This window comes from Lipomyces arxii (assembly GCF_038497795.1).
Source record: "Lipomyces arxii strain Phaff 12-163 unplaced genomic scaffold V1512scaffold_2, whole genome shotgun sequence".
NCBI lineage: Eukaryota > Fungi > Ascomycota > Lipomycetes > Lipomycetales > Lipomycetaceae > Lipomyces > Lipomyces arxii.
The window spans coordinates 408,817-422,188 of NW_027117701.1; the positions used below are offsets into that span (position 1 = coordinate 408,817).

General features: G+C 44.0%; 7 protein-coding genes and 1 non-coding gene across 8 annotated transcripts; 4 read left to right on the plus strand and 4 right to left on the minus strand.

The window, feature by feature from the left end:
* Nucleotides 1-49: 49 nt before the first annotated feature.
* On the plus strand, nucleotides 50-1,156 carry V1512DRAFT_257847 (caffeine-induced death protein 2-domain-containing protein). The gene has a single exon (XM_066915319.1). The coding sequence runs from the start codon at nucleotides 488-490 to the stop codon at nucleotides 1,070-1,072; it is 585 nt and encodes a 194-aa protein (XP_066773500.1). The 5' UTR covers nucleotides 50-487; the 3' UTR covers nucleotides 1,073-1,156.
* Nucleotides 1,157-2,620: 1,464 nt separating this feature from the next.
* Nucleotides 2,621-6,300, plus strand: V1512DRAFT_257850 (uncharacterized protein). The gene is made up of 3 exons (XM_066915320.1): nucleotides 2,621-3,161; nucleotides 3,210-5,773; nucleotides 5,824-6,300. The coding sequence occupies exons 1-3, from the start codon at nucleotides 2,840-2,842 to the stop codon at nucleotides 6,256-6,258; spliced, it is 3,321 nt and encodes a 1,106-aa protein (XP_066773501.1). The 5' UTR covers nucleotides 2,621-2,839; the 3' UTR covers nucleotides 6,259-6,300.
* V1512DRAFT_257851 (general substrate transporter) lies at nucleotides 6,239-8,322 on the minus strand. Its single transcript, XM_066915321.1, has one exon. The coding sequence runs from the start codon at nucleotides 7,951-7,953 to the stop codon at nucleotides 6,388-6,390; it is 1,566 nt and encodes a 521-aa protein (XP_066773502.1). The 5' UTR covers nucleotides 7,954-8,322; the 3' UTR covers nucleotides 6,239-6,387.
* A 95-nt stretch (nucleotides 8,323-8,417) lies between these two features.
* On the plus strand, nucleotides 8,418-9,565 carry V1512DRAFT_257852 (uncharacterized protein). Its single transcript, XM_066915322.1, has one exon. The coding sequence runs from the start codon at nucleotides 8,457-8,459 to the stop codon at nucleotides 9,516-9,518; it is 1,062 nt and encodes a 353-aa protein (XP_066773503.1). The 5' UTR covers nucleotides 8,418-8,456; the 3' UTR covers nucleotides 9,519-9,565.
* A 51-nt stretch (nucleotides 9,566-9,616) lies between these two features.
* On the plus strand, nucleotides 9,617-10,689 carry V1512DRAFT_269613 (uncharacterized protein; the record flags this gene model as incomplete). Its single annotated transcript, XM_066917579.1, has 2 exons — nucleotides 9,617-10,602; nucleotides 10,653-10,689. 2 exons carry the CDS (start codon nucleotides 9,617-9,619, stop codon nucleotides 10,687-10,689), a joined length of 1,023 nt encoding a protein of 340 aa, XP_066773504.1.
* Nucleotides 10,690-10,717: 28 nt separating this feature from the next.
* V1512DRAFT_257855 (Formamidopyrimidine-DNA glycosylase N-terminal domain-containing protein) lies at nucleotides 10,718-12,154 on the minus strand. Its single transcript, XM_066915323.1, has 3 exons — nucleotides 11,471-12,154; nucleotides 11,396-11,425; nucleotides 10,718-11,349 (listed from the first exon to the last, which is right to left on the minus strand). Exons 1-3 carry the CDS (start codon nucleotides 12,103-12,105, stop codon nucleotides 10,878-10,880), a joined length of 1,137 nt encoding a protein of 378 aa, XP_066773505.1. The 5' UTR covers nucleotides 12,106-12,154; the 3' UTR covers nucleotides 10,718-10,877.
* On the minus strand, nucleotides 12,152-13,063 carry V1512DRAFT_257856 (Alpha/Beta hydrolase protein). The gene is made up of 2 exons (XM_066915324.1): nucleotides 12,446-13,063; nucleotides 12,152-12,398 (listed from the first exon to the last, which is right to left on the minus strand). The coding sequence occupies exons 1-2, from the start codon at nucleotides 12,971-12,973 to the stop codon at nucleotides 12,225-12,227; spliced, it is 702 nt and encodes a 233-aa protein (XP_066773506.1). The 5' UTR covers nucleotides 12,974-13,063; the 3' UTR covers nucleotides 12,152-12,224.
* Nucleotides 13,064-13,258: 195 nt separating this feature from the next.
* V1512DRAFT_t15 lies at nucleotides 13,259-13,342 on the minus strand. Its single transcript has one exon. It is a non-coding gene; the product is annotated as a tRNA-Gln (tRNA).
* Between the last annotated feature and the right edge of the window lie 30 nt (nucleotides 13,343-13,372).

A 13,372-nucleotide genomic window follows, 5' to 3' on the forward strand; every position in this document is an offset into this window, starting at 1 on the left:
AAATTACGACTGCCTTATGTGAAACCCTGACCCTAATATATAGATTTAGGTTCAAATGAAATTTTACTGTGGATTCACTAGGCAGTTTTATATTAAAAATGGATTGACTAATGTTGGATCTTTCTCAGTGAAAGTAAAGAATTTCACTTTTGACTTGCTCGTCTTTGGCGCGACGGAAAAAGTTACGTTCAGTATGAGAGAATGACATTGTTTGCTACAAATACCCCTTTTTACCTCCAGTAGATTACCCATTTACATTGAATTATTCGTGATACTGTATAGATTATCGTATTAACATACAACCAAACTGATTACTAATCAGTGAACTTATGAATTGAAGTGGTTGCTCATTGTTAACTGAACATGCGCTCGTCGACTCTACTTCGAACAAAGTTTACGAAACTCCCAAAAATGTGTAATTCATTACTACTACACAAACAAGACTAACAGCAAATGCTTCGATAGTTTATAGAGTTTTTTGCATATAATGTCATCAATCGCTGGTCCAAATCTTACTCCAGAGCTCTGCTACACTCCGCAGTCGTTACGACGGTTTTTATTACTTTCGCGGTCCCTCACAGACGACACAATCTCTGAGGACATCAATTCAATCCCAACTGTATCTGATACTTATAAATTCCTTGGATCTGGATCAAACTGGTCAAAACCTGATAGAACTAAAGTTGGATCTCGTAGGAGATTATGCACTGACTTTGTTGATAAAAATGTATTCCCGAGCTGGCGAGCCCGGGAAGAAGTGCTTGAATTCTGTACTGAAGTCGCAATCAAGAACAAGCACGAGGCAGTTTCGGTCTCAAAGCCAAGGGTTGATCCGAGATTAGACCCGTACGAAGCAAGAAATATACCAGAATATTCCAAAGAGGATCAGATCTTGGACTGGATTTCAAAGGAGCGCAGTATTGAAGACATCGTTCGTAATCGCAGTTGGAACGTGATTTGTGAGAACTGTCTTGATGTCGGTGTCCAACTTGATCAGACCAAGTTCAGTGTTGTTGTCGGCGAGAATGGGAATGGATGGCGGCATGTTTTTGGTAACTGGTTGAAAAATTGATGAAATATCATCTTGCATTCTGTGCATTAAATTGTATATAATCAAAGCTGCATTTTGAGCATAATTTACTCTACTCTGACAACCTACTCGAAATTACTCCGTCAAACTCTGCCAAGTCCGATGGTTCTCCACAACGAGTCATTGTTCCGTACATCTCATACCATATGGATCCGTTTATATCGTGAGCAAATTCTCTCATGGAAACCGGACTTTCAACGCGTTTGATCACCTGGACGATCAAAATATACAACATACTACGTAGCACAAGAGACTTCATACGCCTTGCGCTGACAATCATCGCTTGTACTTGAAAGCAACACGAAAAAATAATGGCTATTCATAACTATACATGATGACCGGCGCCATGTCGCCCCTGCATCTTAATTTGCTCTCATGCTTCTGATTAAAGCTGAGCTCCTCCTTGACAAACAAGACGGCCGGTCAGATCCAAACTCTGTCGCCATTCCAATTTTCCCTCCATCCGTGAATTCACAGCATAACGACTAAGGACATATGCTGCGGATTAGAGTCAACAGTAAAAGCTGCGAATTTCTTTTCCTTGAAACCTGTAAATCTTCTCTTCCCAAATTCTAAAGGCCTGCCACGAAGCTAACAAAATGTCATTCTCATCAACCATGAGCTTTTAGCAGAAGGGTAGGAGCTACAGCAAACATATGCTTAATTTCTCTGACGCTGCCGCGCTATAGCAAACTCGATTTACTTATTCTTCCAATTCGTCTTTCTCTTCTCGCGCATCATTTCCACTTTCACGACATTATCTGCATCCTGTGTATTTTCCGCAATAGAACGAAAACAACGGTGGAAGACTTATAGCGGATATAGACATATTTATTATAGCCCACGACATCTGCGACACAAATGATACCGTTAAACAGCTGCACGTTATACTCAACAGGCTTCATAAGATTGATCTATTCATTTGTTCGTATATTTGACGATGCGAATAGAAGCTATGAGTCAGTCTGGCTCGTAACCTATACAACAAAAACCGGAAAAAAGACATAGTCGTAGAAGCAGGCAGCTTATCACAGGCTTACTAGCAATCAGCACAAAGTCACAATGAAATTCAATATCCATAAAGTCATTTGTGAGTTTGATGAACGTGCCTCTCCGTATCTAGAAAGTGAGGTTGCCTGTTTAGACCAAGGATCAAATAGGTATTTTATTCAGATTTAGCAGCAGTAACAGCAGCAAAAACGAACAGTCTTTCAGAAAAAAGCCTAGTAAATAATAATTCAATTTAAATCAGATTTGGACAGTCTAGCAGAGTTATTTCGACTTCTATTTGACATGCCTTTCTTCTTTGCCTTCACAGTGCTACTACCACAAGCCTTTCCATTTAAGTATATAGTCACTACTAATCACAAAAAATTCCAGTAAAATTACAACAGGAATAGTAAAGAGCCAGAACAATGACTTTGTAAATAGAAACTGTGTAAGTTGGTGTAATTTTGCCTGTTATCTTGCAGCCGGGTAACACTTCCACGTAATCGTCGCTTTGCGTGCCTAAGCCTCCATACATTCATGAAATTCGCTGGCACTTCACGGTCCAATTCAACGTGATTTAAGGGATCTGCGGTTGGTGTACGATTCCGAGGTAGAATCGAGTATTTTCAAGTGTTTTTTGTTTCATTTACTCTGCTCATATGACATTTTCTGCTGTCTAATATACTTCCACTGCGGCCTTAAACCGCATCGATATACCCACTACGACTTACATCAAAAGGCCCGGTCTAATCTTTCGGCATGGACAAACCGCCGCTCAATCCGTTTTTAGCTGCGCTTTTTCACCCACTTCCACACACCCCGCGTACTCGGGATCTCGCAACCGCACTGCAATCGCCTCGGAATTACGTCTTGCTTGTGCCCATCACTGCGTCGCTACTCTTCACCATAGATTCAGAGACCGGGACACCGTTTGCTGAACTGTGCAAGCATGAAGACTTTTTGGCAGCTCATATAATTAAAATTGGTGTGTCCGCCAAAGCTGCGGGCCAGTCAAGGATATTCTGGACTTTAAATCAGAAAAGTATACTAATTCGCGATGACACGGTGCTTTCCAGCAAAGGTTTGATACAATTGTTACAAAATAGCAATTTCAGAACTGATTAAATAGGATTTAAATCGGTGACACGGGCTCGGATATTGGCAGATAGAGTCTATACAACAACATCCGATCTGTTGCCTTACGACACACAGTTTCTTGTATATTACATTTCACGCCCACTAATTGGAACCGCACAGCCATTATATGATTTCAGAGCTTTACCGAGTCTTCCGCCGAAAATTAATGGAGCTCATGCTACAATACTGGTCACAACGTTTAGTCAATTGTTGTCCGAGTTCCCGTTGATCGGTCGACAAATGCAGGGACCACTCATACAGGTGTTTGAAAGTTTCAATTGCTCCGACGCGACTGAACCTGACTTGGTGACAATGATTGAAGAAGTAATGGAGAAGGGTATCGCGTTATTTCAGGCGATTGACCATTCGGTGGTGAACGCCATGGCTAGCTCGACCGGTTTAACTGGCCCTGAGATTGAGAAAATGCTCGAGGATTACGTCGGTACACACCTGCATAGCAAAATATGGCCGCGGCTTACTGTTCTGCGGTCTTTAAAGGATTCCATAATTAGCGCAGCTGTTAAGAATATGAAGTGTGTTGGATTAGGTCAACTTGGGATCCAACCTTATTGGGTCGAAGATGGTGACTCAATTGAACGCATGGTCATGACAGCAGTAACCGATCTTGAAAAGTTAAGTAAGTCAGATAATGCACGTGCTCAAGTTGATGACCTGGTGAAAATTTTGCGAAATCTTGGAGTCGTGCCGCCATCGGATTCAGACAATAATGGTGATGAAGATGCGGCGTCTACAAAGGAAAGCAAAGAAAAGTCAGTAGCTCAATCAAATATGAGTGCTGATGTGCTGGTCAGCTTAATGATCATTGTTGTGACTTGGTCAAAACTGGATAATCTGGATTCGCATTTATTTTATATGCGCAACTTCTCGTTTATGGATGTCGACACCGGTGAGGTTGGTTACGCACTGTCTACATTTGAAGCCGTCATTTTTCACATTATGAACAACAGTTCAAAGCTGGCCGTAGTGTCGAGCGCGAACCAATTGTTTTGGAAGGCAATACGCGACGGAAAGGATCTTGCACCCGCATTTGAGAATCCGGGCGAGTACTTTGGAGCAGGAGGCATTGATGTTTCTGAAATCGAATCTTTAGAACAGGTCTATCAGAGTCGAAACTCATTAGGAGAGAGTGCCATCATGATGGCCGTGCAAGCACCGGTAAAAAATGTAAACACACTCAAGCATTTGTTGTCAAAGCGTGACGTGTTTCCGATTGAAGCTATTCTGAAAGACCAGAATGGTAAACAGACTACACTATTATCTGCTGCATTGCAAACAGGAGACCAGGAGACTGTTGATGCTGTGTGGACAGTTTTATCGGAAAACTATGGTCAAGAAGACATGAAGAAATATTTCTCTAGAAAGGACGAATGGCAGCGCTCGATCGGTCACTACTTATTTAATATACCCGACCTAATCACTGCATTTGGAAATCTGATTGTCTGGGCAGACAGAGATCAAAATGGACAAACGCCGTTGTTTGCACTTTGCCGATCCTATGACCATACCCGATACACAGAGCTTGTTAAGATGGGAGTCGATGCTGCGACTAAGTATCAAATTGGAGGCGGTGGTCTACGGTTTTTAGATCACGTCGATTCAAAAGGCAACACTTTATTACACATTATGAAAGACATCCCATCGCTCAAGTTACTGCTCAGCATCTGTGACATTGATTTGAACCGAGTCAACGATAAGGGTTTGACGCCGTTGATGGTAAATAGCAAATTCTCACGAATCTCAGCGATCGAATTGATGACGAGTATACCCGAGGTCGACATTTCGCGGCGTAATTTCCGCGGTCTTTGTGCTGCCGAGCTTGCAAAGGACGAAAATATAAGGTCACGAATAGATGACATCACATTATTCCGCCAGGCTCCTGTCAAAGATGGCCGCATTACTTCAGTGCTGAGAGGATATCTGCTGGACGATAGTGTCCATTTTATAATCAAGTCTGGCGTGCCGCCTTCGCGACAATCAATAACGTCCGTTAGAAGAAGTTACACGGACTTCACGTTTGTTGAACGATGGCTGCGGTATGAAATGCCTGCGTCATGGATGCCAACGATTCCGATCCCACATAATCCATTCGCCATAATACCGACGAGGCCAGCCAAATCCGTAGCTCGAGAAGTGCAGTACCGTCTAGACTCTTTCATGCGCACACTTTTACTGCATCCATCGTTTTCAACTCATGAGTTGCTGTGGGAGTTTTTCTTAGTGTCTGACTTTTCGCGTGAACTTTCTGAAAAACGAAGCAAGCAGAAGTTTGAGAGTCGAAAAGATATGCTGGAGGAAGACTATCCGCCGCTAGAGAACACCGATGAGGCGGTCGTGTTTTTTAATCATGCGTTGCGAGAGATGAATAATCTTGAACAGCCGTTTTTGCATGTCGTCAACGCCGCTCATGGAATGCATCACAAACGACTGGACTTGGCGGAAGCGTACCTGATTCTGCAAGGATATATGCGGACTGTATCATTTTTGCCTTTGCAATTTATAGACACGTTGACTGAGTTTGCAAATCTCTATCAAGTTGTAAGTGTACTCGCCTTGTTTTTGATATCGTCAAGCTTACTTGTCAACAGACTGATACACATCTGGACATATTTGTGCAGGAGTTGCGAACCTGTTACGCTGCAGTGACGGCGGTGATGGAATCATTGACGCGGCCAAACAAGCTGATCGATGCGCTCGCAGCTCAGTCAAGTCAACTGCAAAAGTTTCAAACGTCACTCAACCGTTCGTCGACGCGGTTCCCTCTCGGTCTTCTAAACGAAACCAGGTCACGATACGCGAACGACGCGACACTGAATATCAGGACCGCAGAAGCCGAGATCTCGCGTCTCGGGTCGGAAATCAGATACAGCCAGACAGTACTGGCGTCTGAACTAGGTGGGTTTAACGAAATGCATGAGATTGAGGTCATGCGCATCATAAAGGAGTACGCGACTGAGAAGATGAAATGGGAAAAGGTTAGGTTGAAAGGCATGAAAGCGGCACTGAATAAGATAAAGTTTTGATTCAGATGTAGTATACAGAATTTTTAGAATTTAAAGCTGGAGACGTATTTTGAGCCGCATAAGGGTCAATTAGGGCTACACGTAGCATAAGTAAACTAACTCCAATTCCCAATATTTAATGTTTTCATTTTAGGTCTCAACCATGTCTTCAAGAACGCGAGCTTTTTCAATATGTTCTGCATTTTCCTTCATCTCGCGATCTGCGTCGTCTAAGTTCTGGCGACGTGAGTTATCGTAAGGTTCGTGCCTGATCTTGAGGGCCTGTCGCCAAGGCAGAAATAATCCTGTTGTGAAGAGCTCTTCTATTTCCTCAAGCGGATAATGCTTTGTTTCGCGGATGACAAAAAGAGTGAACAGTACGAGCGAGTAGTTCCAGATTGAAAGCATCAGGAATGTGCGCCACCCGATATTGCTCAGCGCGAGTGGAATTGTTCGAGTGAGCGCGTAGTTAAAAGCCCATTGGGTCGCAAGTCCGATTCCGACCGAGTATCCTCTGATTCTGTTTGGGCAGATTTCGGAAATGACGGCGAATGGGATCGGGCCCCATGTGGACGCAAAACCAATGACATAGAGGTAAATCATGACCATCATTGCGATCGACGCGCCTGAGATGACGCCGCCGTTATCGCTTGGAGGTTTGGTCGTGTTGAGAATGGCGAGGATAAGCAAACAAGTACCCATTACCAGCGCACCGATGATTAGCGGCACGCGGCGACCGACCTTGTCGACGACGAAAAAAAGTGAGATCATCGCTGCGACAACTTTGACTATACCGTAAATTCCGGTCGCAAATAACGAAGATGACGTTGAAGATAAACCAACGGACTGAAATAGCTGAGGAGCGTAGTAAGTAAAAGCAATCGTGCCAGTCAGTTGTTGACAGAGCATGATTAAGAAGCAAATGAACGCTTGGTTTCGAAATCTCGGATTGAAAAGTTCTTTCCACGACGCTCCTTCGGTTTCGCGTAATTCTTGTTCAGAGGATTCAAAAATTTCAGAGTATTCGGCAATAATGTCGGGATGGTCTACCTTTTTCATGTTGACGTAAGCCAGATTTTTTAACGCTTCTTCGTTACGCCCACGGGTAATCAGCCACCGAGGAGATTCCTTTAAAAACAAAGACCCAACGAGTAATCCAACTCCGGGAACAACCTGCAAAATAATAGGAACACGCCACTGCCAAAACCCAGTAGCCGGCAGTCCTAACTTGCATCCGTAGTCAACCCAGTATGACACCATGATTGAAAAGTAGAGCATAAAGGCGTAAAACGTAGTAAGCTTGCCACGTAAGAAACGAGGAGCAATTTCAGCAACATATGACGGCACGAGCATACTGGACGCACCGATTCCAAGTCCTGCAATAATTCTACCCCCATACATCACGCCGACCGAGCTAGCTGTCACGCACTGCACGATGGCACCAATTAGAAACACGAAAGACGCGAGCCCAAGAGCTCGAGTGCGTCCAATGTATTTCGCACCAATCGACATTGCGACTGTGCCAAAGAAACACCCCGCCTGGAGAGTGGCGACGATATTGGCTGACGTGTTTGCTCTATTTTGCGGCGTGATGCCGAAATCGCGCTCGAAAGATGGCAAATTCACGGCACCACCAATAAACCCAGTGTCATATCCAAACAAAAACGCGCCGATTGACGCAGTGATTGCAATGATGTATGCTCTGTAGTTGAACATTGTAAGAATTACAGGATCAGAATGAAAACATGAAAAAGTAGAGCAGGGGTGGTATAAGTCAGATAAATACTCAGCGAATCCCGCTGAAAATATTTGGAATCGACTGTATGCATAACGCCCGAGTGGCTAAGTGAGTGCGTTGAAACCCCACATTCAGTTATTGTGGGACCAAGAGTCAAATGGAAGCTTGGCTCAATCTTAATTATGCGGGATGAGACATTGGCGATCACTACACTTTGACGTATCCGTTTAATCTCACATGACAAAAGAGCGGCATTTTCTCCGTTCAGACGTCATATCCCGCGCTAAATGTAATACGTCGTTATTTTTGTACAGCGGTTTTATCGCAAAATTGCGGAGAAAGTCACGGGGATTGGTTGTACGATAGCATTGAAGGTTTAATTTGTTTCAGGGATAATATCCGAGTCAGCAATTGTAGGGTTTCATTACTTCTTATTATATCTAAATGGGGATTGCACTCAATTGATACTGAACAGTTGAAAATGAGTGTTTTTGTAACAAAAGAGAATTTTGTGCCTCGTCATCGACCACAGTCATTTGACGATTTTCCTTCTTATGACGATTTGTTGCCGACATTGCGATTTTGGGGTGCATGGGGCCCGCCAGGCTCAGACGAAGAGTCTCTTGGAATGCTTAATATGCTCACGCCTGACTTGGTAGCGCGTACAGTAGCCAAAGAGGTCAAAACTGGAGAAAGAGTTGGTCTTGGGTGGGAGTTCCATATGCTCGACTACCCGAACTTCAAACGAATTCAGTTTGACATACAATACAAATGGGTCACTTACCCCTTCTCATTTGACGATGAGTACAGAATGAACCCGCAACAGAGTTCGCAGTGGGATGGTTTTAGACATCATTCGCAGATGCTGTCTCATGAATTTGGCCCAAGACAGGAGTACATGACTGTCGATGATCCAGATAAGGCTGCAGTCTGGCATGGCGGCACCTCGGCGCATGAAATTCAAGAAGGAACAAGATTGAGTTTGCATAGCTGGTCTAAACAGGGCATTGCTGGTAGAGGTGTGCTTTTGGACTATGCTTCTTGGGCAGAGGAACAAGGCATTACATATTCAACCTTTGACTACTACGGAATCCCAGTTGAAGACTTACTCAAGGTTGCTGAGAGGTACAATGTCAAATTTGAACCCGGAGACATTCTCCTAGTGCGACTCGGGGTGACTAAGGAGTGGATGACCAAGTCGACGGAATGGAAGGAGAACTATCGCACATTGTCTCCCCCAACTCATGCCGGAATGATTCAATCTGAAGCACTACTTCGGTTTATCTGGGATAACCATTTCACTGCCATTGTAAGTGATGCAATTGGTTGGGAATTGTTCCCAAATAAAAACCCTGACCATCTCATGTCTTTACATCAAACTGTCCTTGCGGGCTGGGGTGTTCCAATCGGCGAGCTCTTTGATCTTGATGGTCTTTCTGAGCTTTGCAAAAAGCATGACCGGTACTCATTTTTCTTTTCATCTGTTCCATTTAACGCAATTGGTGCAGTTTCGTCTCCTCCAAACGCGATGGCCATTTTTTAGATAGAATAACCCTAGCCCTTGTGCAATAGATTTCTTCCAACTCAAAATATTCTTCGTAGTCGCTAAAAAGACTTCCTTGACATTCTTCACCAATCACAATGCAATCTTCGACGTCTGATCTTGCACTTGGAATCGTAGATTTCTTGCAGCAACAAATTCACGATGGTTCTCTGCCTGAAGACGACGTCGACTCGGTCGAGGTCGCAATTCAGTGCTTGAGTGACGTTTTCAAGGTTGATCTTGATCGGCGCAACACTGTCCTTGGACAGCAGTCACTTCTTTCAATTTTCCAAGCATTCGAAAAAGTGAGAGATTCTCGTGCAAAGGCCGCTGCGGACACTACATCGACTCCTGAGCCTGCTGCCGCTGCACCTGCTGCACCTACTGCTGCTGATAAAGAGAAAGCTGAGGTACTGAAAGGCGAGGGCAATAGATTTGTTGCTCAAAGAGATTACAAGGCTGCGATTGACGCATACACAAAGGCGATTGCGCTTGACCCGACAAACAAGATTTACTACTCAAATCGGGCTGCTGCTTATTCGTCGTCTGGTCAGCATGAACTAGCTGTCGCTGATGCTGAATCCGCCCTTGCCATTGATGTCAACTACGCAAAGGCTTACTCGCGTCTTGGACTGGCCAAGTTCGCGCTTGGTGACGCTGAAGCTGCCATGGCTGCGTACGGGAAGGGAATTGAGATTGAAGGTAACGGTGGATCTGATTTTATGCGCCGGGGATATGAAACAGCCAAGGCCCGAGTCGAAGAAGACCTCGAGTCAGCTGTGCCTGAAGACACTTCCCGTGCTGCTGCCACGACTCCCCCAGCTGGTGGAGCGGGTGGGTTCCCGGATCTTTCAAGTTTGGCTGGAATGTTTGGAGGAGGTGCCGGCGGGGCTGGAGGAATGGACTTTGGCTCTCTCATGAATAACCCACAGATTGCTCAAATGGCTCAGCAGTTCATGTCTAACCCGGGAGCCATGCAAGGACTGCTTAACAATCCATCGGTTAGATCTATGGCTGATCGTTTTCGGGGTGGCAACATGCCTAGCATGCAGGAGATGATGAATGACCCAAATATTGCCAACTTGTATGTATCTCTCTTTTATGCTGACTTTTATATGACTAACAAGTGACTAGAGCTAGAAGTTTCATGGGCAATAATGAAGAGCAGTAAAGATAAACAATACATTTCATCTATCATTTTTATATTGTTTTCCTTGTTATTTTATAATTTTTTTATTTACTGCCAAAGATGATCAAATGCAAATCCTGCAATTCTGAATCTTGCTGATTTCGATTAGCATGTGTGGAAAAACAATTCACAATTCACAAAAACCGATCTGAGGCTTTGTCTCTTCTTTTCTACCTTTTCGCTCTACTTCTTGTTACCCTTCCATTCCGTATCATTTCGTCCTTTGTTTTTATGTCTTCATTTATTTTCCGCTTATTTTCTCTCTTCTCTTTCTGCGCTTCGTTCATTTTTTTCTTTGATTCCTGCTCTTTTTTGGGTTCCTTTGGCTGCTTCGACTTGCTCGCATCTTTTGATTTTGGTGATTGTAAAGCCAATGAGTCGTCTCCAGTGTAAACCTGCAGTTCTGGCACAAAACAGCTCGTCCGTCCACCAACAGTCAGGAAATCAACTGTATACCCATCTGCCGTGGTTTGTCTGTCGTCAGATTTCTTGCGCTTACTCCACCGGTACGTCATCAACCATGATTCTGGGAACTTTGAACTGTCAGCCTCGAGCTTGACTGTAAGTTCGCACACTTCGCATAAGCATTTGTAAAGTAATGATTTGGTTTCGGGTGAGAGAGTGTTTCCTCGCTGCATGGGACTGTAATGTTAGGTTTTTGCCAGGTCTAGAAAAACAATAGACATACTGTATCCGTGCCTGGAAGAGAATCTCGTCACTACTTCAATCAGTAACAGTATGCGAACTTACAAGCAAAACATACGCCATCCAGTTACCTACGCCAGTACATACAGCTTGATCCAACAGCAACGCTTTGACTGGTACCTTTCGCTTCTCCAATATCTCTGTAAATTGCTCTTCACTCAGTCTATCCGGTTTCGAAAAATCAGTGCCTGTCCGACAAAGCGGTTCAAGTTTTTTTGCTTCTTCCTCGATATTTCCTTCAATTCCGTCAATGAACCGTACTCTGGCCAATCGTCGCGGGTCCGTAAACGCAAACTTGAGATCGTTGCCTAGACTGACTTCAAACTTTGTGTACTTTGGCGGCCATTGAGCCTTCGCCGGATCAGCATAGGTTTCAGGTCGTTTCCCGTTTACCGACCGCTCCATTGGGAAAAAATGAGAGTCCACATCGGTGTTGAAAGAGATCCACCCGGTCATCCCAAAATGCATCAACACAATGTCAACCGCAGAATGATTCGTAGTGAGCGCAAACCAGAAATATTTACCGTGACGACCGACATCGGTGATGGTCTGGTTCACATATTTTGCGGTCGGGACAATCGCAGGAAACACGATCGTGTCTGCGGTGTCGATACTAAACGCAGTCACAATCTTACCCTTTGCATATCGCGTCAACAGATGCGCCATGTGCGCGACTTCACCGAGTTCCGGCATCTTGCTGATTCTGCTTCAGAGTCAGCGATTGCAGATAATTCTAATATTCAATTACACAACATGATCACGTGACAACGCGTTTGGTTTTCGCGTTTTACGTGTATAATAATGTATTAAATTTATGTACATAAAGAGTTTATGATATCTCGAAGCGCGATTGAGTCAACAGTTTCGTTATGTGACCCGCCTTCTATCTTGATTAAGTCTGGGTTCCACGACTGCAAAGATTGACATATGGAGTCAGCTTGAGCCATAGTGAGTAGTTCGTCTTGAACCGACTGGACAATTTTAATCTGCTTCGTCAACATTGTTACGTATATTATTAAATCTCTAAACTCGCCTTTGGGCTATATGGCAGTGATAATGAGGACCAGTCAAAGGCAGCAGGCGAAGCTGCAGCCCATAAAGATTGACCTCCAAAAGCGGGATTGATGAAAGACAAGTAGTCCGGATATTCTTCAACCAGTCCAGCAAAATCGTATATGCCTTCAACGCCAACTATTGCAGAAATCTCAAAAGACGGAGGATCAGTTGAGTATCTTGCTAGTGCTTGTAAAGCCAAACAAGCTCCAGCAGAGTGACCAACAAGAATAACCTTCTCGACCTTGTATTTCTTTACTACGTACGCCAGCGCGGTCATGACATCGTCGATATGTGCCGGATGCTGAATAGCAGGAGAAAGCCTGTAATCAATTGATAGACCTGACCACGTCTCGGGCACGTGTGATAGTAAACTATAGCCCATTGTCTTTGTCATGAAAGGATCGCGCCAGGCTCCGCCATGAATATACGCGACCCAATTGACAGAAGAAGATGAAGTAATTGTCAAAGTCTGTTGGTCATGTGTACCATAAGATTCCTCTATCATTTTCAATTTCTGTCGAACACAATACGAACAAAAAACAATTGGGAAGTCAAATTAAATTTAGTGAGCCTATTCGACCCGAACAGCTCTTTGGCTGAACTCACAACACTACACACTACCTTATATACACTACACAAAGTCGAGATCACTGTTGATGATACAAATGAAATCAAAAACTTGACTTCAACGAAATATGTTCTTTAGTGAACCACACTTCTTATATTCAGTGATCTTTGAAGCAAAAAGCAATTCGCTTAGTCAGCAATTTGTAAGCAAAAGTAAAAAACCAAGTCACCCAGATTCGAACAGGGGTTAGCGGAATTTACCGACAATATCAGAATCCGCTGTGATATCCGACTACACTATAGAACCATTTTTTCCTTGCAGGGATTCAAGGTGAAT